The sequence below is a fragment of the Eptatretus burgeri genome, chromosome 6 (assembly GCF_056783735.1).
Source record: "Eptatretus burgeri isolate ZD-2024b chromosome 6, Ebu_testis_v1, whole genome shotgun sequence".
In the NCBI taxonomy this organism is placed as follows: domain Eukaryota; kingdom Metazoa; phylum Chordata; class Myxini; order Myxiniformes; family Myxinidae; genus Eptatretus; species Eptatretus burgeri.
Genome location: NC_140966.1, coordinates 97008043 through 97035996, shown reverse-complemented (window position 1 = coordinate 97035996; position 27954 = coordinate 97008043). Strand labels below are relative to the sequence as shown.

The 27954-nt window shown below is 44.7% G+C and overlaps 1 protein-coding gene across 3 annotated transcripts in view; it reads right to left on the bottom strand.

Annotated features, from left to right (window-relative positions):
• Window positions 1-11829: 11829 nt before the first annotated feature.
• LOC147025407 (trinucleotide repeat-containing gene 6C protein-like) overlaps window positions 11830-27954 on the bottom strand; it is a 59625-nt gene continuing 43500 nt past the window's right edge. For all 3 annotated transcript variants that reach the window (XM_085886379.1, XM_085886377.1, XM_085886378.1), the window contains exon 19: window positions 11830-14562. In XM_085886379.1, the coding sequence (XP_085742505.1) occupies window positions 14154-14562 (409 nt within the window). In that variant the 3' untranslated portion in view covers window positions 11830-14153. The remainder of the gene's footprint in view (window positions 14563-27954) is intronic.

The following is a 27954-nucleotide window of genomic DNA, read 5'->3' as shown; positions in this document are numbered from 1 at the left end:
AGGGGTTGTGGCCAAGGCCTTCGTAGAAGGATTTACATGCCGGTATGGGATTCCGCAGGAGCTGCACACGGACCAGGGACGAAATTTTGAGAGTGAATTACTAAAAGAGGTGTGCAGGCTCCTGGAAATTCGAAAAACACGGACAACGCCCCTGAGACCACAGTCTGATGGCATGGTGGAGAGGTTCAACAGGACCCTGGTCCAACAGTTGGCCCTCTTCACCGCCACTAACCAGGAGGACTGGGACGAACACCTTCCGTACCTCCTGATGGCCTATCGCGCGTCCCAGCACGGGTCTACCGCATGTAGTCCGGCGCTGTTGATGTATGGACGGGAGCTGAGAAGCCCCGTCGATTTATTGTGCGGTCCGACGCCTGAGCGGCTTGATAGGCCCCCGGGCTATGCCCGTCGGTTGGAGGAGGGCTTGGAGAAGGTCCACGCCTTCGCACGACACCAGCTCCAACAGGCGGGCATAAAAATGAAGCGCAGGTACGACCACCGGAGCCAGGTGAGCAAATACCCACCGGGGGCAAAGATTTGGTTCTTTAACCCCCGGCGAAGGAAGGGCAGATGCCCGAAGCTCACCTCACCTTGGCAGGGCCCGGGGGTTGTCCTGGCGCAAGTCAGTGACGTGGTCCTAAAAATTAAAATGGGACCACGAGCCCTCCCTCGGATCGTCCACGCGGACCGCCTGAGGCCTTACAAGGGCGACCTTACGCCCTCATGGATATGTCTTGCCGGAGGAGTCGGTGCTGGAACAGCCGCTCCCGCAGAGGCGCAGGGCTCTCAGAGTCTTGCGACGAGTTCACGAGCCCAGTAGGAAGGGAGGAAATTCCCCCCCTGGGAAATTGATTAATGGGATTATTTGGAGACAGAGACAGACTTATGAATGTGTAGAGGGGACGTAGCTTAGCTACGTAGTGTTAAAAGGAACGTGCTGTAGTGTAAGGGACGACGTGGGAGCACGAGTTAGTTAGGGGAGGTAGTTAGGAGGATGGCAGAGTTCAGTGGTGTGTGTGTTGAAGAGTTGTTGGTGAGTGAATTGGAAGCGTGTACATGTTGAGTGAGGTGGAAGCATGTGCTTGGTGAGTGAGTGAGGCCAGCGGGTCTGTGTGTATGGAGCGAATGGGGAATGCATGGTGCGATGAGTGATTGGGGGGAGGAGTGACTCCCGCCCAAGGGACCCCGGGGTCAGAGTAAAGTGAGTTAGCTGGGTTAGTCAAATTGAAAAATGGAGGTCGTTTTGTTGTTGGTGGGAAAGTAGGCTCGAGACCCATTTGGAGGGGTGCAGGAGCCCTGTTGACGGGCTTGGGAGCGTGGCTGCGAAAGGTGAGTATCGCTGAGTGGGTACCCCGGGCACCAGGCTAGTCGGCCGCGGTAGGCCAAGGGCCCATGGGGGCCGGGATAGAGTAGTGGGCACGGGTGCGCCTGCTTGGTGCGGGGGCCCGGGCGCCATTAGCCGCGTGGGCAGTGCAGTGGGCACGGGTGACCCTCGGAAAGGGGCCCGGGAGGCCGGCCTGCCACGTGTGCGTTTCAGGGGAGGTGCCATGGGGGGCACTCCCCGGTGTTAGGGAGCTGGTAGGCTCGGAGGCAGTGTAGTGCCCGGGCGTGCCATAGCGGGAGATTCGGCAGAGGGTCGTGCCTGCCAAAGGGAGCCACGTGTCCCAGCCAGGAGACCGTGTGAGGGCACGGAGAGAAAATTGGGGGGCGAGGCCCGAAATTGTGAGGACACCAACACAGGCGACGGGAATCTGGGTTGTTAGAACCAATAGTTTAAGCGAGAGGCGCTTGTTGAAAGCCCCGGGGTAGTTTAACAGTTAAATGGTTAGGATAGATTAGGAGATGTACCCCTCCGCACCATCCATCCCCTCGCTGTCGTGGTGGGCCGCTGGACCCACTTGGTGTTAAGATCGCCGAACTCTGGGGAGGCCATTCTGAGGCTTGAGTTGGGCCTCGACACAGGACGTTAGCTCTCCCTTGTTCCCCTCCGGGAAGGGAACGTAGGGGTTGGGAGTAGGCTAGGTGACAGGATAGGTTAGCCGAACAAGGACGATAAAGGGGGTTAGGGGACGATTTATAGTGGGGAAGTAAAAATAAAAACAACAAAAAAATAAGTTGGGGCTAAATTGGGGTTTGACAAATTAAGGGAGTGGGTATGTACAGTGACAGGCAAAGGCGATAGTTGGGAGGGAGACAGGTAGGTAGGTCCGAGCCCGCCTTCCAAGTGGCCAGCACCACCGCACTCCCTCCACCAACCTCCACTGAACGGCAAAGGCTGGCCAACTTCATCGGCTGGCCGTGTTTTGCTTCAAGGCGGAGGCCGGCCAACTTCATCGGCAGCTGTGTGCTGCAAGGCCTGTGCCGGCCAGTTCATCTGCTGGCTGTTTTTCTTCGAGGCCTGTGCCGGCCAGTTCATCTGCCGGCTGTGTTTGCCTGCAACGGTCTTCTTCTGCGGGCTGTGTTTGCCTGCTCACCTTTGCCATGCCATGCCCACTGCCCACGTTCACCAGCCCCGTTCAATTTTTGCTTTGCCCCCCCTGTTCATTTCCATGTGCGCCAGGATCAAGGCAACAGTTTGCAAGCTGCGAGAACTGCCCTGTTGGCAGCTACAACACGGGCCTGCAGTGGCAGCCCGTGCACCGTGTTTTGCGTCCATCCATTCATCCATTCATTCGTTGTGCTCATTGCGTGTGCCACTTGAGCTGGCACGGAGACTGCGTTGTGCAGCCCAAGCACCGTTGTGGTTCACTGCGTTCAGTTCAAAAGGGAAGGCCTTGGACTGCGTGTGAGCAGCCAGCCACGTTCCCTGTCACCTGCATTTTTTGAGCCAGAGACTGCATGCGGGCAGCCTGGCTCCCTGCTAACTGCTTTTCTTTTGCAGAGTTCAATGATCCTGGGCCATGGTTTAGTGTAAAATTTGTAAGTTAAGGTTAAGATGTACTGTACATATGAGTGCGCCCCCGGCATGTCTGTCTTAGCGCCGGCAATTTTATTTAAGTCGTCCGTGTGAGTGAGTTTGTTTAGATAGTTACGCAGCCCTCAGGTTATTTATTTTGGGGACACGAATACCATGAATGTCGCACTCAGGGATCCGTAGGTAAAATGTACTAGGGGAAAACTACACATGATGGCACACGAAAATTTGACGACTCGGGACGAGTCTGTAAAAAGGGAAGGGGGTAGTGTTGTGGTTACCAGATTCGCAAACCACCATTCAGGTCCCTTAGGTGAGGTATCTCGGTAAGTGCATGTGTAGTTAGGCCCAAACCCGTTGTCTAGTGGGAATACATGTCATTTATACGTGCTGCGACTCTTCAGGATAGCCGTTTTCTTTTACTATCTTTATTTTGGACCAATCGCCACCATCACAACCACAACATCAACCACCGACCACAACCACCGCTTCACCACAACCGCCACGACCTTTACCGTCACAACTCGCCACCATCGCATCGCCGTCGTCTCGCGCCACTCATGGGCACCGATGCTGGACTCGTGTAGGGCGCACGTTGAACAGCGTGTACAAAATCACGGATTTTCTGCTTCAAAAACGGATCCAAAACGACACACGCCCACTTTTTGCCGTCCAATCGGTGAGCGAGGGGCGAATTGGCGCCGCCCCCAGGGCGATCGATATATGCAAATTTGTGGATCAAAAAGCCTTCACGCCCACTTTTTCTCGGGCCAATGGGGAGCGAGTTGAAAGGTCAAAGGGAGGGGGTCAAAGGCGAAGTTACGGGGGGATAAAAGGACGGTGTTCGTCAGTAAAAGAGTAGTAAGAAGTCGGAACGAGGAAGAAGGGAGTCGTAAAGGTCGGAACGAGGCGAAGGAGAGTCGGAACGGAGGGGACGAGCTGTGGAGAGGCGGCGAGTCGGACGAAGGGTGCTCGCGTCGTGCAAGGAGCTGCGCGCCCGAGGGAGGCCGGCAGCGCGACCTGGCCGAGGTGGAGACGCTCGTCGCACATAATAAAGATCCTCTATACCCCGAGCATCAGCAACCCCCCTCCTGTTTCCCCCCGCGCTGAGATAGTGCGACCAAGGGGGCCCCTTTTCCCACCCCCTGCCTGACACTGTCCGCGAGGCCCGCGGAGTGAGGCGCCATCGCCGCTCCGCGTCTCATCACCAGACGGGTAGGCCCGACCAGGTCTCGGCCCCAGGCCTACCTCATTCTTGAGGGTATTTCTTTTCCTTGGTTTTGGGTATGTGTTGTCGGCGCCGTCTGTGAAGTAGAATTGTATAAGTGTTGCCGTGTGCTCGGTAGTCGGTATTAGCTCTGCACTGTGTTTTCACTTTTATGTTTGCTTTTTGTGTAAATGGAATTGTGTTTTCTTTTTTGTGTGCATTTGGTGGAATTGTATTTGTGTGCTTCCCGTGTGCCGAGAATAAACGTGCTTTATTGTTGAACTGTTCTCCCGCTTCGCTTCGTCTTTTCCTCCATTGAATCCCCATCTTGCTTCACGTAAAGGGTTGGTAGTGGGCTGAATACGCCCGATAATTAATCGAACCGTCGAGGTCGACGATAACACCGCTCGGTTATTCTGATAGTACGGAACGGGTCGCTTAAGTGGCCCGTGTCCGAAGTCGACCTGCGGCGAGGTGCGATCGCCCGGTCTACCCTCCGCGTGGGTACTTAGGTAGTTCGAATTTGGCGAGCAACCCTATCCCACGCGGGGGCTGATTGGCTCGATCGCGGTGAGACCGAAAGGTCCACCCGTGACTGGTTCCCGGCGTTAGTCCGAGAGGGTCACGACTGGATTGTCCGTCCGGTGGGCGACGCGCCGCGATTCGAGTTACGTGGCCATCGCACGCCGGCGGGCGCGAAATCCGCAACAATATATATATATATATATATATATATATATATATATATATATATATATATATATATATATATATATATATATATATATATATATATATATATATACATACAAACACACAAAGATCATGTGGTTCGGTAGGCATTTCAAATTATTTTTATTATTATTTTTTTAATCTCTGAAATGGCTGAACAGAGCAAGGCAAAAAAATAAAAAAAAAATAAAAAAAAAAAACTTCACAGGGATGATCACCTATCCAAAAGGAACAAAACATTCCCCCCAATGATGTCATAGATCACATGGTTTGGCAGTCATGTTGGATTTACCCTAAAAACCTTCAAAAGTATTCTTCTCCAGAACGGCAGGACAGAGGGGAAAACTTCACGCACGTTTCCCAAGCCTTGGGGATACTAAGGTGTTCATGAATAATTAATGTCACATGGCCTGGCAGCCATATTGGATTGAATGTCAATCTTTAAAAAAAAATTCTCTTGAACCTCTTCATCGAGCAACATGACACTTCACAATGATGATCCAGTAGAGATGGCAAATATGTTTTAAATTTCAACCTGATCGGATGCATGGTCTGGCAGCCAGAATTTTTTTGAATCCGGGTTATTTTTTGACCAAGGTTCACTTGGCTGCACCTGGATGGAGTTGAAGGTCGAGGAGCAGCAGCTGAAATCCAAATCCTATTCAGGTTGCTCCTGATGACCATCTTTTTTGCTTGCTCCAGTTCCTTCTGACAACTCCAACGGCATGCTGTCCCGATTTGTTCTTGCATTTCATTTGAATTGAATTTATTGTAATGGCATTCTGAATTCAATTTTAATAATAATAAACATCATGGGTCAGGTGTCCGATCAAAATGGAACATGTTGGTACCCGACCATCATTGTCACTTTATAACTGCTGGCAGTTCTAGTGATGTCATTAATCACGGAACATACCAGGACACAAACACCACACAAAACAACTCCTGGCAAGGGTCTACAATCTCCGATTGCTCTTCTTCTTTGGTCAGATATATGGTTTTCCAAACTTTTCCAAGAGAATATCAGCTCTTTCTCTGGCTGCTTAAGAAAAATTGAGCACCTGATCATTTGTAATCAATTTATTAAGCGTACACCCAGTGTTCACCCTGTTATTCCAACTTTATGAACCAGATCCCTCCACACACTGTTGTGCAGAAACGGAGGTTGTTGAAAAAGGTACCCGACCCTTCATACACAACTGCAGTTCTTTTGATAGTCCATATTCCTTATAGAGGATTACCGGGCGTAGTGGCGTGCGCCTGCAATCCGGCTACTCGGAGGCTTGGGTTGGAGGATCGCTTGAGGACGGGAGCTCTGCACTGGGCCACGCTATGATAGGGTATAGGGCAGCCCGGAATCATGGAGAAACCCAATCCTAATCCCTGTGTCGTAAGAGACGACCAGGGTTGCGTCAGGAAGGGCATCCGGCGTAAAACCTGTGCCAAATCATTATGCGGATCATCACGGATGATCCGCTGTGGCGACCCCTAAGGGGAGCAGCCGAAAGAAGAGGAAGAAGATTCCTTATAGAGCATTGGAGCTTCTGAAGCAGTTTATTGGCATGTGTTTTCTGGGTGGTGTGCCATTGCCTTCTCAACGTTGTTTGACTATGCTCTCACCTTTTAAATGCTGAGGAAGCAGCATGTACAATTTATAAATTCTTTGGTACGACACAGATGGTATTTGAACAATCGACCTCCAAGCCTCAGAGCAGATGCACTGAGCATTCCACCAATGAGTGGTTCTTCCGAATGTCCTTGAGAAAATGTTGCAAAATGAGAGAAGGCTGTTAGCTCCACAATATCCAAAAAATAAGAATGACCACACTCAAGTGCCAAACTTCAATCTCCAAAGCCCGACTCAAAACACAGGAACAATCCATAACCATTTCACTGAGGTCCCACTGCAGCGGGTTGCCAACTGATGTGATAAAAAAAAAGTAAAAAAAAAAAAGTAGAAGTGGCCTGCAAAGAAATGTAATAAATAATCCGACATTCAAAAACTGTTCTTATTAGCAGCAAATTAACCTCCATTGCCTTGATTTGCATCACACCTTAACGATCTTGCACTCGGAGCATAAAGCACGGCCCTGGGACCTCTTACAAACACTTTCCTTTACATGTGAAGCGCTTACAATAAAGCATCTGTAAATTCCATCACGATGGGCAATTAGTTACGCTAAATCTCCACACAATTGCAATAACCATTTACTCAAACATTTTGCAAATTTTGTGAAGAGTCAGGAGGGTGCTCAATCAGACTGCAGTCTTGGTGCTCTTCTTCACTCAAAGAGCTCCTTTCATGACAACACCACCATTTGTTTTTGTACAGTTCGATGAAAGCCTTCCTACTTTTGGTGGATGTGAAACAGCAATCATTGGTATCAGTTTAACTTTCACATCCAAAACTCCAGATATTACATTTGCAATCACTCCAGGCAAGTTCTGACCAGTTGCGTCTCTAAAACAGAAACTGATGGAATTCTCAATCACTGCTGGTACTCAAGGCTCACTTCAGCAGTTCTTGATGCACAGTTCTTAGCAGAAAAACTGGCATCGAGACAAAGTTGAAGACGGCTCTGGGGTTAAAATATCAGACATTAAACTAAGTCGCCACAACAAATGGAGCTAAATGTGCCGTTTCGTCAAGAAGGAACATCTAACTTCAAACAAGAGGGTACACAGAGGGCACATCTAACAACAACAACAACAACAACAAAGTTGGATGTGCCCTCTGTACCAAATCAATACCACAAATCCTTCACCACCAGATGTGCAAGCATGTTGGGACTAAACTTCCATCATGGCAGTCAGACTGTTGTTTTTGTCCTTAAAAATGAAAAATTGTTGCTGGAGCACTGATCAAGATGTATGTACCCCAAGATCTCTTTTGCAATGCAGCTGAAATCTTGTCGTTGCAATGGAAGCACAGTTGTGAAGTTTCACATTTGCATTAAAATTTAAAAGGAACAGAACCAAAGGAAAAAGGTTTAAATGCAACTCGACTTTTAGCCATTAATGCTCATGTACAGCCCATACCTATCATGGAGAAAACGGACAGCACAATTCAAATTTTGGATAACATCTCTCAGTAATTGCGAGTTTTGGAAGGGTGGGCGGCGGTGACGTGAGTTTTGAAACAAAAACAAAAACAAAAAACTCGTTTCAAATTGCAAAAGAGGTATCAAAATGTCACTCCAGGGGAAACAGAGATTGCACTTCTGCATTGTTAATCAAATAAAACGTGCAAATTATTCGACTTTGGGAAGGCAAGATCAACAACAAAAAAATCCAAACACTTGTTATGAGATAGATTGTAACCTGCCAGCACATATTTCATTTGGATATCGCCATGAAGTAATAATACAAGATCCCATGCAAGGAACTTCAATGCAGGACATTAGGCCCATCAAACCTGCACAATGGCTGCCAACCTATGGTTGTTCGTCTGTGCTCTATCCTTTCAAACACCAAGCGTTAAGCAAGGAAGCAGCACATACGATTTTTCAAGACTGGTATGACTCAGTCAGAGTTTGAACCACTGACCTCCCAAACTCAGAGCAGACGCTTTAACCATTCCACAGAGTCTGGTTGAATTCATACCTGGAAATTCAACATCTTCTTGGTCATCACACCGAGGGACACACGGACACGCAAGCTGAAGAATCATTCCTGGAAATCCACCAATTATTGAAAAAGTTTCACTTTTCCTTTGTTGGTAAATGCTCGAATACAGACGACTTTGTTAGCCAAACACACCAAAGCATGAACAGCAAGTTGAGTTGTTGATGCTGTAACCCAAGATTCCAAGGCTTACCTCAAGTTGTCAAGTTTAGCCTTTTTCCTGAATGCACGTCATTCCGACAAACCTTGGCAATCAGAACAGATCTCTCCAATGGCACTTCTCATGGCATGGAATAGGACGAAGGGCCTTGAAACCACATGGAGCACATGCCGATATAATTTCAAAGTTGAGGGTTAAGGGCAAGGGCATGGGTAAGGGGAAAGCATCCCTCAAGGATCTGTCACATCTCCTCCACTCTTCCTTTTTTATCAATGACGTGTTCGTATGACGACGACAACATTGCATTCCTCGACATTTTTCACATCCGCTCATTCTCTTGCTCAATATGCATCTCGTTTTTATGACGACCTCTATAAATTCGGAGTTGGACAGGATTTCAGTGGGGCAAAAGTAATCAAGTGAAGTTAAATGTTTCGAAAACTCAATTTCTGTCTAAAATTATTTTGAGCTTTCCCATCTCCTTCCAAGGCTCTACAATTTTACCACTCAACAGTAAACATAATTATAAGTAAATTTTACCACACAATAAGTAAATAAACATAACAGTAAACATAATTGGTATTACTTTAATATCAAATCTATCTTGGAAACTTCACGTTGTACAAATAGCTAAGCCTGCCTTGAAGAAACTTGGAGTCCTGTTCAGATGTTGAAGATTCTTCTTGTCTGAAGACATGATATGAAGGATTGATTTGTCCTTGTCTTGAATACTGCTCTCACATCTGGGCATGGTTCACACAACCATGGAAGATCACATTTCCAGGAGTTTTCCAGGACTTTTAATCCAAATGCTTTCCGCAACAACAATCGACATTGGAATTAACCACAAGAATAAGAATGAAAACTTGGTTGTTTTCTGCTATTCCTTTGACTATTTGAGGAAAAAAAAGTATACCGACAATATTAGCTTCGCATGTTTATACCAGACCCAGAGTTGTACCTTTTGCAGCATTAATCACCAGCTTCTGTCACATGGATTGCATACATGGAGTAAACTGCACTTAATAATTATCCTCTTTTTCATAAAAATTTTATTCAACAAATTATGCTCCGATATCAAGTGTATTTATAGTCTACAATAAACCCAATTTTACGCAGGGGGGTTGCATTTCACCTATAAACTCACGAGTCATGTACAGCTCATGGTGCAAAACAAGAGCATTCACTACCCCTTATGTTTTCTGCGCATTTCTTTACTTGGCGGATATTGGACTTGTTAACACCATAATGTCTGCCAAGTGAGGCCACACTGTCACCTCGACCATAAAGATTATCCAAAACTTCCACTTTCTCTTTGTGTCTTTTTTGCATTTAGTTCACCACGAACAACAGTTTTCCTCTTGGTAGCCATGATTAAAAAAATCATGAAGAGCAATAATAACCGAAAAAGGAATTTATTACAAATGCAGTGTCGATGCAGGGATAGGTCCAGTACAGTACTGTAAGCGCTGACCGTCTCAGTTGTGTATTTATCACTTGCACCGCAGGAGCACCTACTTACAATTATATGTAGAAAGTCAAAACTGCAGAAAGTCCCAGGGGTCCTCAGATATTTTTGGTCATAATGGATAATTGCCAAAGGCCATTAACACAATTATGGACAGACAGAAGAACACGAGAGGGAACTAACTTGGGAATAAGTTAGCAGCTAAATTAGCACCATGCATTCAATCCATTAATGGGGGATTAGGATTAGCTCTGTGTTGGTTCAGAGCCCAGACTGAGAAACCATTTCGGCATGGCTAAAACGGTAAATCCCTGGGGGAGGTTAAAACTGGGAACATTTTATTTGGTAGAATTCACAATTCCGACCGGGGGCCATGTCGATCATATCTATTTGCGCTATTTTCTCGATTTCACAGGTGTGTGAAGTTTTCTCGGACTGTCCAGAACTGGAAAATGCTTTTCATTCTTCCAGGGATTTCAGTTTCAAGAACGGTGCAAACACTGTCACACATGCAGAGGAGCAATTAATAAGTTCAAAATGATCAATTAAAAACAAATAAATAAAACATCCTTCCGAATGAACCATGTTTCCACTTTTTGTAATCTACCTTTCTCAACATTCCATGAGCATGTTTCTTCGCTCCACTCTGACAATCTATTTCCCAATTTGTGTTTAACCTTTTCTCCAGATGAGCATTCCTACTCAGATAATTTTCAGTATGTACCTGTTAAAGATGCATGCAATCGTAACAAATCCATGAAAAAAAACAAACAAAAAAAAAGCACACCAAGGCACTGTACGCATAAGACATTTATTTCAAATCTTGGTAAATTCATTAAAGCAACAAGTTCAGTACAATCACATTCTTGAACAAAAAAAAAAAAAAAAAAGTTTAAAAGCAAGTCCTCATAACTTTCTGCAAGATTAGATGCACTTTATAACAAAAGGCATGTAACAGGTATTTGCACTTAAAACAATTTATGAGTCTTTCTTGGAAGTACTTTTTTTGTTTTAATCGTTGCTAAGGCTCCGTGCCTCTGTACCACTGAAGTTTAAGTACTCTGCAACTTTCGACCTGGAATAATTATGTAGTTTCTTGTACACTCCAGTGATGCATAGTCTAAACCCTACAGCAGCTTCTTTTTTTTTTATTAAGCACAACAGCCAAAGCAGCAATGCAACCCAATAGACAAGCTTCAGTTGAACTCAAAGTAAAATCAAAACCATAAATGTCAACAAAATGCTGAGGCAGTTATGCTAAAATAAATGAAAGTAAATACCCAAAAATGCCACTAACACTAAAAAAAATAAAAATAAAAAGGAACACTTCACACTTCATCAAGTCAAACCAGCAGGTGACCGAATGAAAAAAAAAAAAAACAACAAAAAACAAATGCAGGCAGAGGTTGTCAGTTTCTGGATGGAACCTGAGATTCAAGACTCTTTTTTTTGTCCAAGTTACTTTGTTTTTTTTTTGGAGAAAAACAAACTTACCCTTTACAAATGGCTTCAGACATCCCTATCATATATATTAAAAAAAAAAAAACAAAAAAAAAAACTCACAAGTACCTTCATAGTCTTGAGTCAACCTGGTCCAACGGCCATTAATAGGAACCTTCGTGCTGGAATTCTGTAAACAAGTGGACTTCGACCAGTGCAGGCACCTCTCCATTCCACAGCCCATCACCAAGTGCTCAGCTTCCTATTACAGACCAGCTCAGGCAAAACTGCAGCTACATTTGAAGTGCACAAAATTATGATTATAGTTCGCAGTCTCCAACGGGGAAGGGCACAGTGAGGGAGGGGGAGGAGGGGAAGTTGACGCGTGGGTGAGAAAGGGAGGCCGGAGGAGGCCCAGAAAGGTTGTGAGGTGGGGGGAGGGGGAAATCTTCACTGGACATCATTTTTTAACCACTCAAAACCGATTGATCATGGGTGACGGTCTTCAGGGAAAGCAAAAACAAAAACGTCCGCTTTTAAACACCGACCGATGGCCTCCCTCCGTATACCCACGCTAACATAAAAGCTAAACGAATAGGAGAACCCAAAGGGCAGTGGCAACATTCAGTGCAACGCCAGAAAAAGAGAGGGAGAGAGAGATAGGGAGGATGGGGAGGAGAGGGGGGAGAGGGGGGAGAGGAGGGAGAGGAGGGAGAGGAGGGAGAGGAGGGAGAGGAGGGAGAGGAGGGAGAGGGGGGAGAAGAGAGAAGAGAAGGAACGATGGGCAACAGTGCACTGTCATGCTGCAGCAGAAAGACTTTTCACGCATCTGCGTGCAAGCAAAAAAAAAAAAAGGAGAAAAAAAATAACAGAGTTAAAAACAATTTAACCGTCATTTCAAAGGGTTCTCTCTTTACTTTTTGGCCTGGATTATTCAAGTAATTACCTCGATATGTTTTGGCAGGCGAGGAATTTTTTTTTCTTTTAATGCCAACAAACATATTCTTAGGGTAAAACATTAGTGTGCAACTGCATTTCTGCGTAAAACCTCACGAGAAGAGAGAAAGGGGGGAAAAAAAACAGAAAACAAAAAAGATTACATATTCATATATCGATACTGCTATAACGCTGCGCGCACATAGACACACAGGGTCGAGTCCGGCAGGAGGCGGGACGCGGTTGTAAAATTCCGAGGAATGAAATCAGCATTGACCGTCTAAGCGAAACACACTTAGGAGGCAGGTGTGCAAGTTTGAGCAATTTTCACATAACAGCCATCAAAGCCCACACAATACGTCCCGGTTTATATGAACGGCGCCTCTTCCACACAACGCCTGATGCAAGACAGGAAAAAGAAAAAAATATATAAATGAGGATTAGACGGACTCATTGCCATTTTCTTTTTTTTTTCCTTTGTAAAAAGTGGCCAGGAGATGAACAGTGCTATCCATTCGGAAATAAACTCACATTTTGCATGACAAGACCTGGCTACCCGCGTACGATTTTAGACCCCTTCCCACCCATCGTTCACAAAAATATCCCCCCTCCCCAATACTACCCAACTCCAACAGGTGGGGGAATCTAAAAGCACTGACGTCACGTCAACCAAACAGCACCACGCCAATGTCCCACGGCCCTCCCATTAGCTTATCCAATGGTTGAGTGGGACACAGTAAATGCATGCACGAGTATCAAGTCGAGTCCTTGCGCATTCACAGCTACAGTGTTAGGTAAGAACCGCCACGCGCAAAAGCGCGAGACTGTCGGTAGATGGTTGACCTGTTTTGCATAGGAGTGTAACTTGTTAAAATTAACGTGACTGGGCAGTAGATGGCTGAACGGTTTGCAACCTGCAGATGCATGACAGCACAGTTAAATAGTGTACCACAGTACGAGCTCGGCACCAAAAACGAGCTTCGTTGACTCCACGACAGAGCAGTTTTTAACACATCAATACGAAAAGACAGGACCAAAAAAATAATAATGAGGCAAAAATAAAAGGAGCAACTGAGGAGATGGCATGGAACAGAGGGGAAAAATAAAAAAATAAATGACGATTCACATCACGGCACCCGAATACTAAGGAAGTTTGCGACTGAGAAATAATGTCGGGGGTAATTATTTTTTTCCTCGAATCATTCTCCTTATGTCACCCCTGGAATTGAGCAGGGGTCAAAAACAAAATCGAAAAAAAATGCTTTCGGCGAACACAATTGTGTGCTACAAAAAATAATGAATCAACCATGTAACCTTCTGTGTGTAAACACACGTGCTGTCACTACTTTCTCCCAAGCAGCAAGTGTTTGGCAAAGAATTGGACGTCAGCATCTGCCTGTGACTGGAAGCATCTGCCGACAGTGCTTTTATGGGCTTGGAGATTGCCATTGAAATAAGAGAAGAGGAAAAAAAATAAAGAAAAAGAAGAAAGATTCAGGAGTGAGAGGAGATAATATGTACTGGAAAAGGGACCACAAATGAAACGCAGCTGTTGCTTGCAATTGGAAGATGCGACAAGCCACGCGACTGCAGCATGATCTTTGCTCCGACAGAGCACTTTCCATGCTCTCCACAACATGAGCTTCCATTTCCGAAATACGGATCGAGCACCTCACATGGCTTCGCCGCCAAGCAAATCACCGGGCAAGAAGGAATTGAGCGGCGGAGGAGATTGTGCTAAACGGGTGCGAGCACGATCTACAGTGCCGCCATCACCCCATGCTGCTGAAGGAGGTGATTGGGCGACCGGAGCTTGATTGACCGAACTCTCTGCCGAGGACCAGGGAGAGATCGATTCTTGACCACCCCAACGAGATGCAAAAACGCCACCGCCAGGAGTCGAGGGGCCTTGCCGGCTGCTCAGGCGATTGCCGCTCGAGTTCTGTCTTCCTGGACCAGCCGAAGGGGGGAGGCTTGAGGTCGGTGGCCATGATGTTGCAGCACTTGCTTGCGCAAAGAAACGGTTTATGTCGTCATCACTGGCAAACTCTGCTACGATGGTGGTGTTACCCAAAACGCACCTGCAAGTTAGAAAAAGAATAAAGATTAAAATATTAATAACAATAATAACAAGGCACACGCACACACATGCACACACACACTCAAGGGTTGTTCGATATTTTTTACTATTTTCTACATTGTAGAATACAGGTAGTCGTCGACTTACGACCTATGCGACTTACGACTGTTCGACTTTACGACCACTTTACGACGACGTAAAGTGGCCCCGAAACGAAATAAAAAAAACAACATTTTTTGTATGTAAAATATAGGTTGTTCGACTTACGACTAAGTCGACTTATGACCGATTGGTCGGAACCAATATTGGTCGTAAGTCGACGACTACCTGTAATAGTTAAAACATCAAAACTATGAAATAACACATGTGGAATTATGTAGAAACCAAACAAAGAAAGAAAAAGGTATTAACCAAATCAAATATATATTTTTAGATTCTTCAAATTAGCCACCCTTTGCCTTGACAGCTTTGCACTCTTGGCATTCTCTCAAGCAGCTTCACAGGTAGTCACCTGGAATATATAATACATGGGATATATATATATATACATACATATATATATATATATATATACATACATATACATACATACATATATATATACATACATATACATACATATACATACATACATACATATATATATATACATACACATATATATATATATATATATATATATATATATATATATATATATATATATACATAAATATATATATATATATATATATATATAAATATATATATATATATATATATATATATATATATATATATATATATATATATATATACAAACATAAAATATATACATACATAATATACACATATAATACATACATATCTATCTATAATCCCAGCAATCTCTGTGTGTGTGTCTGTCTGTCTGTTTGTTTGTCTGCGACCACCGTTTCTCGACAACCGCCAGTCTGATCTAATTGAAACTTGCCAGGAATATTGCCAGGGCCCCGCAGATGTGCCTTTTTGAAGTTTGACGTCAATCGGACAAGCGGTTCCCAAGTTACGGCCATTTATCTGTCAACCAATGACAAGACATTGCTATGACATCACAAATGACATCACAATTAATGTTTGTTTATTTATTTATTTTTTTTGCACGATTGACGGTCCGATCTGATTGAAACTTGCCAGGAATATTGCCGGGGACCCGCGGATGTGCCTTTGAGGTTTGATATAAATCGGATAAGCGGTTCCAAAGTTACGGCCATTTATCTGTCGACCAATGACAAGACACGGTGCTTTGACATCACAATTGTTTGTTTATTTATTTTTATTTTTGCACGATTGACGGTCCGATCTGATTGAAACTTGCCAGGAATATTGCCGGGGACCCGCGGATGTGCCTTTGAGGTTTGATATGAATCGGATAAGCAGTTCCCAAGTTACGGCCATTTATCTGTCGACCAATGACAAGACACGGTGCTTTGACATCACGAATGATGTCACAATTAATGTTTATTTATTTTTTATTATTATTTTTTTTGCACGATTGACGGTCCGATCTGATTGAAACTTGCCAGGAATATTGTCAGGGCCCCGCAGATGTGCCTTTTTGAGGTTTGATGTCAATCGGACGAGCGGTTCCCAAGTTACGGCCATTTATCTGTCAACCAATGACAAGACACGGTGCTATGACATCACAAATGACATCGCAATTAATATTTGTTTATTTATTTATTTTCATAGTTTATTTTGCACGATTAACGGTCCGATCTGATTGAAACTTGCCAGGATTATTGCCGGGGACCCGCGGATGTGCTTTGAGGTTTGATATTAATCGGATAAGCGGTTCCAAAGTTACGGCCATTTATCTGTCGACCAATGACAAGACACAGTGCTTTGACGTCACAATTAATGTTTGTTTATTTATTTTTTTATTATTTTTTTTTTTGCACGATTGACGGTCCGATCTGATTGAAACTTGCCAGGAATATTGCTGGGGACCCGCGGATGTGCCTTTTTGAGGTTTGATATTAATCGGACGAGCGGTTCCCAAGTTACGGCCATTTATCTGTCGACTAATATTTGCGAGAGAGGGGGACGGGAGAGGGGGGATGAGAGTGGGGGCGAGAGAGGAGGGGGAGAGAGGAAGGGCGAGACTTGGGGGGAGAGAGGGGGGAGAGAGGGGTGGCGAGAGAGAGGGGCCGAGAGAGGGGGGCGAGAGTGGGGGGCGAGAGAGAGGGGGCGAGAGAGGGCTGCACATACTGGCACTCACCTACGGGCCCCGCACTTGTAACATATAATACATAATATAACATAAATATTATATACATATATAATATATATAATATTTCTATATATATATATATATATATATATATATATATATATATATATATATATATTACATTCAATATATACACAATATATACATAATATATACATAATGTATATTAAAAAAAAAATATATATATATATATATAAAATATACATATATAATATACATATATATATATAATATACAAAGATATATAAATAAATAATAATAAAAAAAAATATATATATATATATATATATATATATATTGTTGTGGTTACCAGATTCGCAAACCACCATTCAGGTCCCTTAGGTGAGATATCTCGGTAAGTACATGTGTAGTTAGGCCCAAACCCGTTGTCTAGTGGGAATACATGTCATTTATGCGTGCTGCGACTCTTCAGGATAGCCGTTTTTCTTTTACTATCTTTAATTTGGACCAACCGCCATTGTTACAACCACAACATCAACCACCCACCGCGGCGCCGCTTCACGTCACACCTCGCAACCGTCGCATCGCCACCGTTCTTGCGCCGCTTGTGGGTACCGGTGTTGGACTCGTGCAGGGCGCGCGCCGAACAGCGTGTACAAAACCACGGATTTTCCACTTCAAAAACGGATCAAAAACGACACACGCCCACTTTTGTTCCGTCCAATCGGTGAGCGAGGGTCGATTTGGCCCCGCCCCCAGGGCGTTGGAGGGCGATCGATATATGCAAATTTATGGATCAAAAAGCATTCACGCCCACTTTTTCTCGGGCCAATGGGGAGCGAGGTGAAAGGTCGAAGGGAGGGGGTCAAAGATGAGAGAGCGAAGCCACGGGGCTGATATAAGCGACCGCGTTCGTCAGTCAAGTAAAAAGAGAGTTAAGACTTCGCGGGCGGTGGAGTTGGGAAGAAGAAGCAAGAAGGAGTTGATCGTCGTCGTGTGCGTTGGAGTCGGAGCAAAAGGGGACGGAGCTGTGGAGAGGCGGCGAGGGCAGACGAGGGGGTGCTCGCGTCGTGCAGGGAGCTGCACACCAGGGAGGCCGACGGCGCGACCTGGCCGAGGTGGAGACGCTCGTCGCGGGACTCGAGGCAGAGTGGAAATCCTCTATACCCCGAGCATCAGCAACCCCCTCCTGTTTCCCCCCGCGCTGAGATAGTGCGACCAAGGGGGCCCCTTTCCCACCCCCTACCAGACACTGCCCGCGAGGCCCGCGGAGTTGAGGCACCATCGCCGCTCCGCGTCTCATCACCAGACGGGTAGGCCCGACCCGGTCTCGGCCTCAGGCCCGCCTCATCTTTGAGGGTTCTCTTTTCTTTTGTTTTTGGGAATGTGTGTTGTCGGCGCCGTCTGTGAAGTAGAATTGTATAAGTGTTGCCGTGTGCTCGCGTAATCGGTATTAGATCTGCATTGTCGCATTTGCTTTTTGTGTAAATTGCATTGTGTTTTTCTTTTCTATGTGCTTTTGGTGGAATTGAATATGTGTGCTTTCCGTTCAGCGCGAATAAATGTGCTTTGTGTTGAACTGTTTCCCGCTTCGCTTCGTCATTTCTTTCATTGAATCCTCATCTTGCTTCACGTAAAGGGTTGGTAGTGGGCTGAATACGCCCGATAATTAATCGAACCGTCGAGGTCGACGAATAACACCGCTCGGTTACAGAGATGCCAACTTTTGGAAATCAGAATTAGGGAGGATTTTCAACCGACACCAAATTATGTGCGCCAAGCGCACATCTCGAGCGCGGAGCGCTCGACCCTTGCGCCGGGGTCCATGGCCCGCCTTAGGGCCCTGGAAGCTCTGGGGTTCTAGACGCTCTCTAGTGCCCTCTGAGCCCTATTTTGGAGCATTTAACATGTTAAGAATTCCCACTTTTTGAACAAAAAAAGGGGAAAATTGTGCACTTTTTAATGTTACATGTATGTTAATATTAGTAAGTTAGGGGACAATCAAAGATTAACAAAAAGCACAAAAGAAGCAATATTTTTCTTACCTTACTGGCTGGTACTACTGCTGCTTGCTTTTTCCATGGCAGCTTTGCTGAGTGACAGCTGTGTGGCTCTTTTAGCCCTTCTGATTATGTCTTTGCTGTATTCTCTCTGGTAGCAAGGGGTGCTATGAGCTAGTTTTTCAATTAAGAGAGCTTCCAGGGTTTTGACACTCAAATTGGGACGAAATTCAGTATGATTCTTCCGTACAAGACTGAGTGCCCGCTCACATGATGCGTTCGAATGAGGAATGACCAAGATTCCCTTCATCACTTTGCTCAAATTAGATACTTCTTGGCACCAGTGCAGGGAGCTGTGAGCTTTGAGATCGATGCCACTGCTCATCCACTCTCACTGTCTCAGTAGCAATTGTAGCTATGGAGGCGTCTGCCTGGTAGTGAGCGAATTCACTCTCAAGACTGTCTATGTCACTATCACCGCCACTGAACAGACAGGGGAATTTCTTGATGAAAAACTCCACACAGTCAAACCCCACTTCTTGGTGTAGCTTAACATCCAGCACCTGAGCATGCTTGGCTAATTCATCATCGAGCGGCCAGGTTTTGAAGATGTAATTGCAGGCTTTCACATAATATGAGCGAACTGCACTGAAGAAACCTTGGATGTCTGACTCACTCAGAGTGAAGGTGGATTTCTTGAGACTCCTTTGTTCCCTTATATACAGTTTGGCATCGTTCCCAATCATGAGGTCCTCATCATTCTTCTGATGATTTCTGTCAGAGAAGGGTACATTTACCAGAGCAACCGATGACACCGATGGTTTCAAAACCGTACGAAGATATCTTTCAGAAGACCATTCATTCTCCGTGCAGGAGATGAATACAGGGTTCGTCTCCTTTGGAGCAGAAGATTCCCTTCTCAAAAGCTTGTTAGCATATCGAAGGAAGAAACAATAGAGTTTTGTTTGTGGAGACAAGAACATCCTGTTGACACGTTTTTCTCTAGATTCCTGCACAGTGTTTGAGGAAGATGCGCTTTTAGTTGTAGAACTCGTAGTACACTTAGCCGTACACACACGTTCCCATTTGAACGTGATGAAGGGCCGGTGATGCTACCTGCTCTCAGCATTGGTTTTGGTGCTGTCCCTGCTGTCTTCTTCGCAGCAGATACTGCAGTGGTAGTGGTGAATGCTGCTCCACTAGTGCTTGATCCTGCAGTGCCAGTACTGGCAGTAGATACAGTGCCGTCCTTCTTGCTCGTTGTTAGAGTCTTGGCTACAGTTGGTTGCATTTTTCTTCGGACTTCTTCTTTGAAGAAGAGGCGAAGTGGCTCCCACTGTTCAATCAGCCTGTCTAGGCACTGACCAAGGGACAGCCACCTTGTTGCGACATGCTTCAGAATCTTGTGTGTCGGGGCATCACAGAGTTCTTGCAGTGCTTTCACTCCTTTGACGCGTTTACTACTTTTGTCCAAGTAGTAGTAAATATCGATGAGAAAGTCATCTAATTCAATGGGGAAGGCCTGAGCCGCCTTCTTGGCCGTATTGTGCATCATATGGCAAGGGCATCCCATGATGTAGCACTCTGGATTTTGTTTGTGGATATAAGCAGCGACTCCTTTGTGCTTGCCCACCATGACAGAGGCATTATCAGCACAAAAGGAAACACAATTTCCCCACGGAATTTTCCTGTCACTGAACTCATGATCAAGCAGTTTGAAAATGTTTTCTCCAGTGGAATCTTGTTTGCACGCAGGCAAACTTAGCAAACCTTGCTTCACAATCCCAGCACTGTTGTCATAGTACGAAATCAGGACAGGATATAGCTGGGCCTCACCACTGTCATTGCTACCGTCTGTAGCTAGGCTAAATGGAGCTAGTCTAGCAATATCGGCAATAGATGAAGCAGTAACATTTGACAACTCACCAATTACACTGGTCAACAACAAATTTGTTGTCTGCATTTTTTTAAGCTGATTTAGGACGAATCTGATGCGCTGAATCCAAAACTCACATTAGTTTTGTTCAATCAGGTCAAGTTTTTGAGATATGGCCACATGTCGTTTTTACATATTTGTTCACATGTACGCATGTGTGGAGCATTTTAGAAGAAGTTGGTGGGGTAAAATGTCATGTCAAATAATTGTTTTGATTGGAAATAATTATTTTAATGACAAGAAGTATTCAGGTACGATAGTTCTAGGTGATTATGTCGAAAAGGGATCAGTTTGAAGTCATAAAACCTCAAAATCTTCCAAAAATTGGTGAGGCAAAGCATAAAGTTCGTGGATCAAAACTAAAGTTAATGGGGCAGATTTTGTAATAATGTGATACAAAAAAGTTGTATTTCTTGAAATAACGAACTCTGAAGAATGTACAATACCTACATGCGCCAATTTATGACATGCGCTTCTGCTCAAGCTTGGAGTGCCACAGTACGAACCCAAAGATTGGAGACTGTTCATTGACAGCAGCAAGCGATCACTGAAATGTGTTCTGCTACACAACGGCAACCAGTTTGCCTCTGTACCCATCGCTCACTCGACTACACTGAAGGAGAAGTATGAAGCGGTGAAGTACGTGCTGGAGAAAATTGGTTATGATCAGCATAAGTGGTTTATTTGTGTTGACCTGAAGATGGTGAACTTTTTGTTGGGACAACAGTCTGGCTTCACCAAGTACCCATGTTTTCTGTGCATGTGGGATAGTAGGGACCGTGCTCAGCATTACACGAAGAAGGACTGGCCTGTGCGGGAGGAATTGGTGCCATGCAAAGAAAGAAACGTCATCAACGACCCTCTGGTGGACAGAGACAGAATACTCTTCCCACCGCTGCACATCAAGCTCGGCTTAATCAAGCAGTTCACCAAGGCTCTGGACAAAGATGGTGACTGCTTCACTTACTTGTGCCAGGCTTTTCCAGGATTGACCATGGAGAAGTTGAAAGCTGGCATCTTTGATGGTTCTCAGATCCATCAGCTCATCAGAGATCCAGAGTTCAAAAACTCAATGAACGAAGTGGAACTGGAAGCGTGGAATACATTTGTTTTGGTAGTGAAGAACTTTCTTGGCAACAATAAGGCCAGAAACTACGCAGAACTTGTCAACAACATGCTGACTGCTTTCAGAAACCTGGGCTGCAACATGAGCATCAAGATGCACTACCTATTTTCACATATGAACCGGTTTCCTGAGAACCTGGGTTCAATGAGTGACGAGCAGGGGGAGAGATTCCATCAGGACATGAAGGAGATGGAGACCAGGTATCAGGGTCGCTGGGACGCAGTCATGATGGCTGACTACTGTTGGAATCTGAAGAGAGACCTCCCTGCCGCTGAACATTCCAGGAGTTCGAAGAAACGGAAGTTCAAGCCCTGAAGTTTGAACAGTGGTGACGCAACATGCAATTTACTTGTACTTACCTTTATCAATGCCCACCATTCAGATGACAGTAATCGATGTTTCTATCATGTAATCAATAAATGTTGTTGGCAAAACATTTTTTTTTCTTAAAAACATGTTTAGGATGATATGTGTTGACAAAAATCAGCTGATAATGCCACAAAATGTAATTGATTTTGTCACAAGATCTGATTTTTTCAAATCAACTTAGCACAAAAACCTGAGCTGATGGAGAGAAACGGATCCCATTTCCTGTTTCAGCAGTTCCAGAATACCCTAATTCACTTGTAGAAATCTAGACAACATTCAGAAAGTAAAAAATTGTTGACCAGTGTTCTTTTTTTCTTCTTTGTTCTTGTTCTTTTTTTTTTTGTTCTTTTTTTTTTTCTTTTTTTTTTTTGCTTTTTGTTCTTGTTTTTTTTTTTTATTTTTTTTTTTTTTTTTTTCTTGCACATCTTGCACATCTTGCAAGTTTTTGTTCTTGCACATCCATACTTTGAAGCAACTTTTGAATCTGGAAACATCTTTTGAAATAGAGGTCCAGCATGATCTGAGACTGATATGGGCAAGTTATGTTCCACAATAAATCCACTAAAGAGAAGTTCCGCTCGGGTAACATCCTCTTCCTCGCTTGTCCCTTGTTTGGTGAAATAATTCAGAAGTGTACCGGTACTCGTGCTCGAAGATCTCTCCTTTGCAATGTCTGTGTGCCGTTTGCTTCCAAGTGCTTCCGAATATCATCGCGACCTCCGTGCTCAACTGAAATATCAACGCTGCATACTGTACAATACGCATGATGAATTCCTCTTTCAGACTTTCGAATACATGGGTATTGGAGACTGTATTCGGTCTTGTACTTCTGAGACCATTTCTTGGTCTTCGTAAGCTTCTTTTCTGCCATTTCGTAATCAACATCGAGGGCTTGAAGCATCGGTAACTTCGAAGTCGATGTTCCACAGCTGCAGCGCGACTCGTAGAACTCTAGCGGCTGTTAAACACCGCACGGTGGTCGCGACCGCCGGGCTGGTACGGGGCCCAGCTGCATGCAGTGAGCGTATCGCATGCATATACACTGTGCATACATACCGCATGCACTGTATTGCACACATACCGCATGCACTATATCTCAGTGCATGATCGCCTAAGCGAGATCCAGACCCAATGTTTCGCTGCTCCTCATTTGAATTTGCATTTTTTTACGTACAATTTGGTAGCAGCGAACGTTATGGAGTTACCACATGCTATACGTAGCAGACGATGCTTTTCATTCAATTCTCATACTAGTACATTCTGATTAGTGAACAGTGCAAAAATATCAAAATTTCGGGAGGATAAGGATAGTGATCGTAAGGGCGGGAGTTTGGGTGAATTTTCGGAAGCCTCCCGATGAAATCGGGAGGGTTGGCATTGCTGCGGTTATCCCGATAGTACGGAACGGGTCGCGTAAGTGGCCCGTGTCCGAAGTCGACCTGCGGCGAGGTGCGATCGCCCGGTCTACCCTCCGTGTGGGTACTTAGGTAGGTCGAATTTGGCGAGCAACCCTATCCCACGCGGGGGCTGATTGGCTCGATCGCGGTGAGACCGAAAGGTCCACCCGTGACTGGTTCCCGGCGTTAGTCCGAGAGGGTCACGACTGGATTGTCCGTCCGGTGGGCGACATGCCGCGATTCGAGTTACGTGGCCGTCAGCACGCCGGCGGGCGCGAATCCGCAACAATATATATATATATATATATATATATATATATATATATATATATATATATATATATATATATATATATATATATATATATATATATATATATATATATATATATATATATATATAAATAAATATATATAAAATACACATACATGTACATATATACATTTACAAATACATACATGCAGTGCTGATAGAAAGTCGACACCCACTTTCAAATTTTTCACCTTTTGTTCCCGAATGGTCTGGAATTAAATCAGACTTTTCCCACCTTCAGTTCCACGTCGTAACCCACAACTTGCAAGTGAAAAACAAAGTCTACAAATTTAATATAAATATGCACCGATGTAAAATCGAAAAACTTTTGGACACCAAGAAAGGATAGGCCACGTAAAGACGATGCACTCAAGTTTCTTTGCTCACATTCAACCAAGTTCGTTATCCTCCAAAAACAGAAAAAAGAAGCAGAAACACTAACATCGCTGTGCAGAGATTATATGCAAGTGCACACATCATGGAAATACATTGTCGACAAAAATGAACTACAAGTGCTGCAGTTTTTTTTCTATTTTGAGACAAAGGGCCTGAGAAATGAGCAGCTCAATTACCTTTAAAAAGTTGTTTGAACATTTCATTGAATAAAATATAAAAAAATAAAAAAAAACATAAATAAACCCGAACAAACGATTGGATGCGCCACATGAGTCTGCTCTCCGCATATTTTAACCCTTGGGATTGAAGACCATTTCCATCCTTGATGCATATTAAAGTCAACATACAGTATCTGGGATACCACAATAAATTGAAAACACCTTGAAAGCACAGTCCGATCATTTTTGATCTCATTATATGCAAACGTAATATGTAAATAAATACATTTTAAACAAGAAGGGCACTCGGAAGAGTGCATATGTCTGCTATGCAATGCCAGATCCACAAGAACATATCGGACACATTAAATTTTTGAAATATAATGCTATTCAGTCCAAAATCGTTTTTGACTATCTCTCAATGGTGAAGAATCGCTTTCAAAATTGAATAATTCTCGCATCCAGATCCGAATTCAGATCTTCACCTAAATCTAATCAATTAGTTCTTGTCACACACCCAACGTGTCCACCAAGTTTCATCAGAATCCGTCCACAACTCTGAGATATCGTGCTATACAGTCATGCGCCACTTCATGACGGGGTTACGTTCTGAGAAACGAGTCGTTAAGCGACGTCGTCGTTGTGCGAACATCATTTTTTTTTTCGTTTTCGTTTTCGAACATCGTACTTAAACAAAACTACACACCTCGGCGATATGGTATCGCCTATTGCTCCTTGGATACAAACCTGTACAGCATGTTACTGTACTGAATACTGTCGGCAATTGTAACACGCATCCAAGAGAGACTGAAGACACGTTAGTTTTACCTTTGTGCTGTTCATGACGGCCATCGATGTTGTTAGCAGCAGCTTACAATCTCCTCTCGCATCGATTATAGAAAGATGAATAAATAGCGTTTGGATTTGATAAATATGTAATCATTGCATCGATGTTATAATTTATAAATGAAGAAACGAGTTTCTGTCAATTGTGATATATATTTCCGGAACAGTGCGATTGTTTTAACAACATGAAAAGCTTCACCAAAAAGAAATTTGTTTTAATTTCGACTGCAACAACGATTTATTCACGGAATTCTTCAATTTAAAGGTAATTTACTTGCTTGAAGGTAAACATGCAAACATTGGTTCAGTTTGAAAGCCGATTTCCTTGAATCCCGATTTCGCACGACCCTGCTTTTTTCGCGATGACATTTTATGGACCTCAACGATCGCATTATAACAGGGCCCACACTGTTGTTTATTATCATTATGAAGTATAATGCACTGTACAGCATACATAATTGTATGTGCTATTTTTATACGACTAGCAGCGCAACGTCGGCTCCATCACTCGGCGATAGGAATTTTTCAGCTACATTTTTTTTCATTTTATTTTTTTCAGAGCTGTCAGATCTGTCGTATATGCGATCCGTCGTTGCCCGGAACGTCATAAAGCGGCGCATGACTGTATATAGTTTTTGGTCCCGTCTCTCAATGGCGAAGAATCACATGAAAAAAATTTCTCGTTTCCTGATCCGGATCTTCACCAAAATCTTCGTCCTTGTCACACACCCAACCTGTCCACAAAATTTCATCTGGATCCATGCACAACTTTTTGAGATATCCTGCACACAAATGAAGACAGAGACAGACAGACAGACAGAGGTGAAAACATAACCTCCATCACCATCAGTGGCAGAGGTAACTATTAAGTGGAATTTAAAGAGTCAATGGATATACATCCACCCCAAGTTGGATGTCAACCCACTGTTGCGTTTTATCCCAATTAAAGGTCGAGAGAGCGAGAGACAAAAGGAAGGGATTGAGTAGAAGAAAGCCAACATGAGATGCTTCGATGATGAGTTATGGTCTGCAAAATATTTTTGAAAAGGCACATGACCTCTGAGTAGTTCAATGAAAAATTGGCTGTTATTCTTTGTTTTACAGTCCGGGAAAAGGCACATGATCTCTGAGCAGTTCAATGAAAAATTGGCTTAGTTATCCTTTGTATTGTTACGAATTTGGAAAACTTGTGCACACAAAGACAGCAGTCCCCGCAGTTCAGTTATTTCGATAAATATGTGTTTATAGTCAGGGTCCCGTCGTTCTGTCAAATGGATTGATTACATGTGTGCGCTACGAGTTACTTTTATAGTCAGGTTTTTTAAATCTTCAATCTTCCTTCGTTTTCACACCATCGCCATCAATCGCCCACGTGCAGCATGTCACGTACAGGGGTGAGGTTCCCTCCGCCCACCGTGAACTCGTCCAATCAATGGCGGCCGGCCCGACAGCCGACCCGAGATCGCCCCTCCCCGCTACAATGGTGAATGGAGAATAGGGTGGGTGCTCCCCTGGCTGTTCCGTCTGGGTTCTCAGACACGCACGGGGGAAGGGTGGTCGTTGCCCCTCCCACCAGACCACCCCTTGTCCAACCAGGGAAGTTCATCACCTCCCAGCTGGCTCCGCCTCAGCCAGATGGAGTGTTCGGCTCAACTAATGAGGGGCAGCCACGAGTCGCCTGACAACCCCCCGTACAATCGGGAGGCGAGTGGAAAAAAAAAAAGACATTGCTTCCACCTCAAGAGAGGAGAGGGTTGGTGGCGATTGCAGAGCGTCTGCAGTGTTGGTGGCGATTGCAGAGCGTCTGCAGTGTTGGTGGCGATTGCAGAGCGTCTGCAGTGTTGGTGGCGATTGCAGAGCGTCTGCAGTGTTGGTGGCTTGGTCCCGATCGTGGGCCGTGGACTTCGGGTTGTGGTTCGAGTCCCACCGTGGTGGTTTGGAGTCTGTGTGACTGCACGAGATGGGAAGGTACCCACGGCCAGGCTCTACCGAATGAAGACCCACGGTGTCCATTTTCGTGTGTGTGTGTGTGTGTGTGTGTGTGTGTGTGTGTGTGTGTGTGTGTGTGTGTGTGTGTGTGTGTGTGTGTGTGTGTGTGTGTGTGTGTGTGTGTGTGTGCGCGCGCGCGCGCGTGTCCGAGAGCCCCGTCTGCAAGTAGAATTGTTAAGTGCATTGTCCATTGTACATTGCATTTCTTTATTCGTGATAACTCTGATCTGTGTCTCTCTCCCAATTATTGGAATAAAACCGTTAAATGTACCAGCTCGTTTTTCTGTACTTTCACCCATTGACCCGGCACGGTGCATATTGAGAATTAGTGAGACCGTTCGGGCCGTTAAGTTGTCACTTGGTGCGGCGCGGCTTTGTTAACTTCCGCTCAGTTGCACCGGATCAGAGTCGGTGATAGCGACTCGGTTCGGACAAAGTCAGCCAAGTAAAGGGTGTGGTTTCCCCGGTTGTTAGACGGCGTGGGTACTTGGGTAAATTGGAATTAGACAAGTGGACCCTGCCTCACGCCATCAAAATATTGGTGACCACGGTCCTCCAAGTGACTTGTGACCTTTCGGAGTTGTCCGAGAGTCACGACCAAAATTCCGGGTGTTCGGTGGGAGACTCCTCCACTGCTCCACCTCGTGGTCG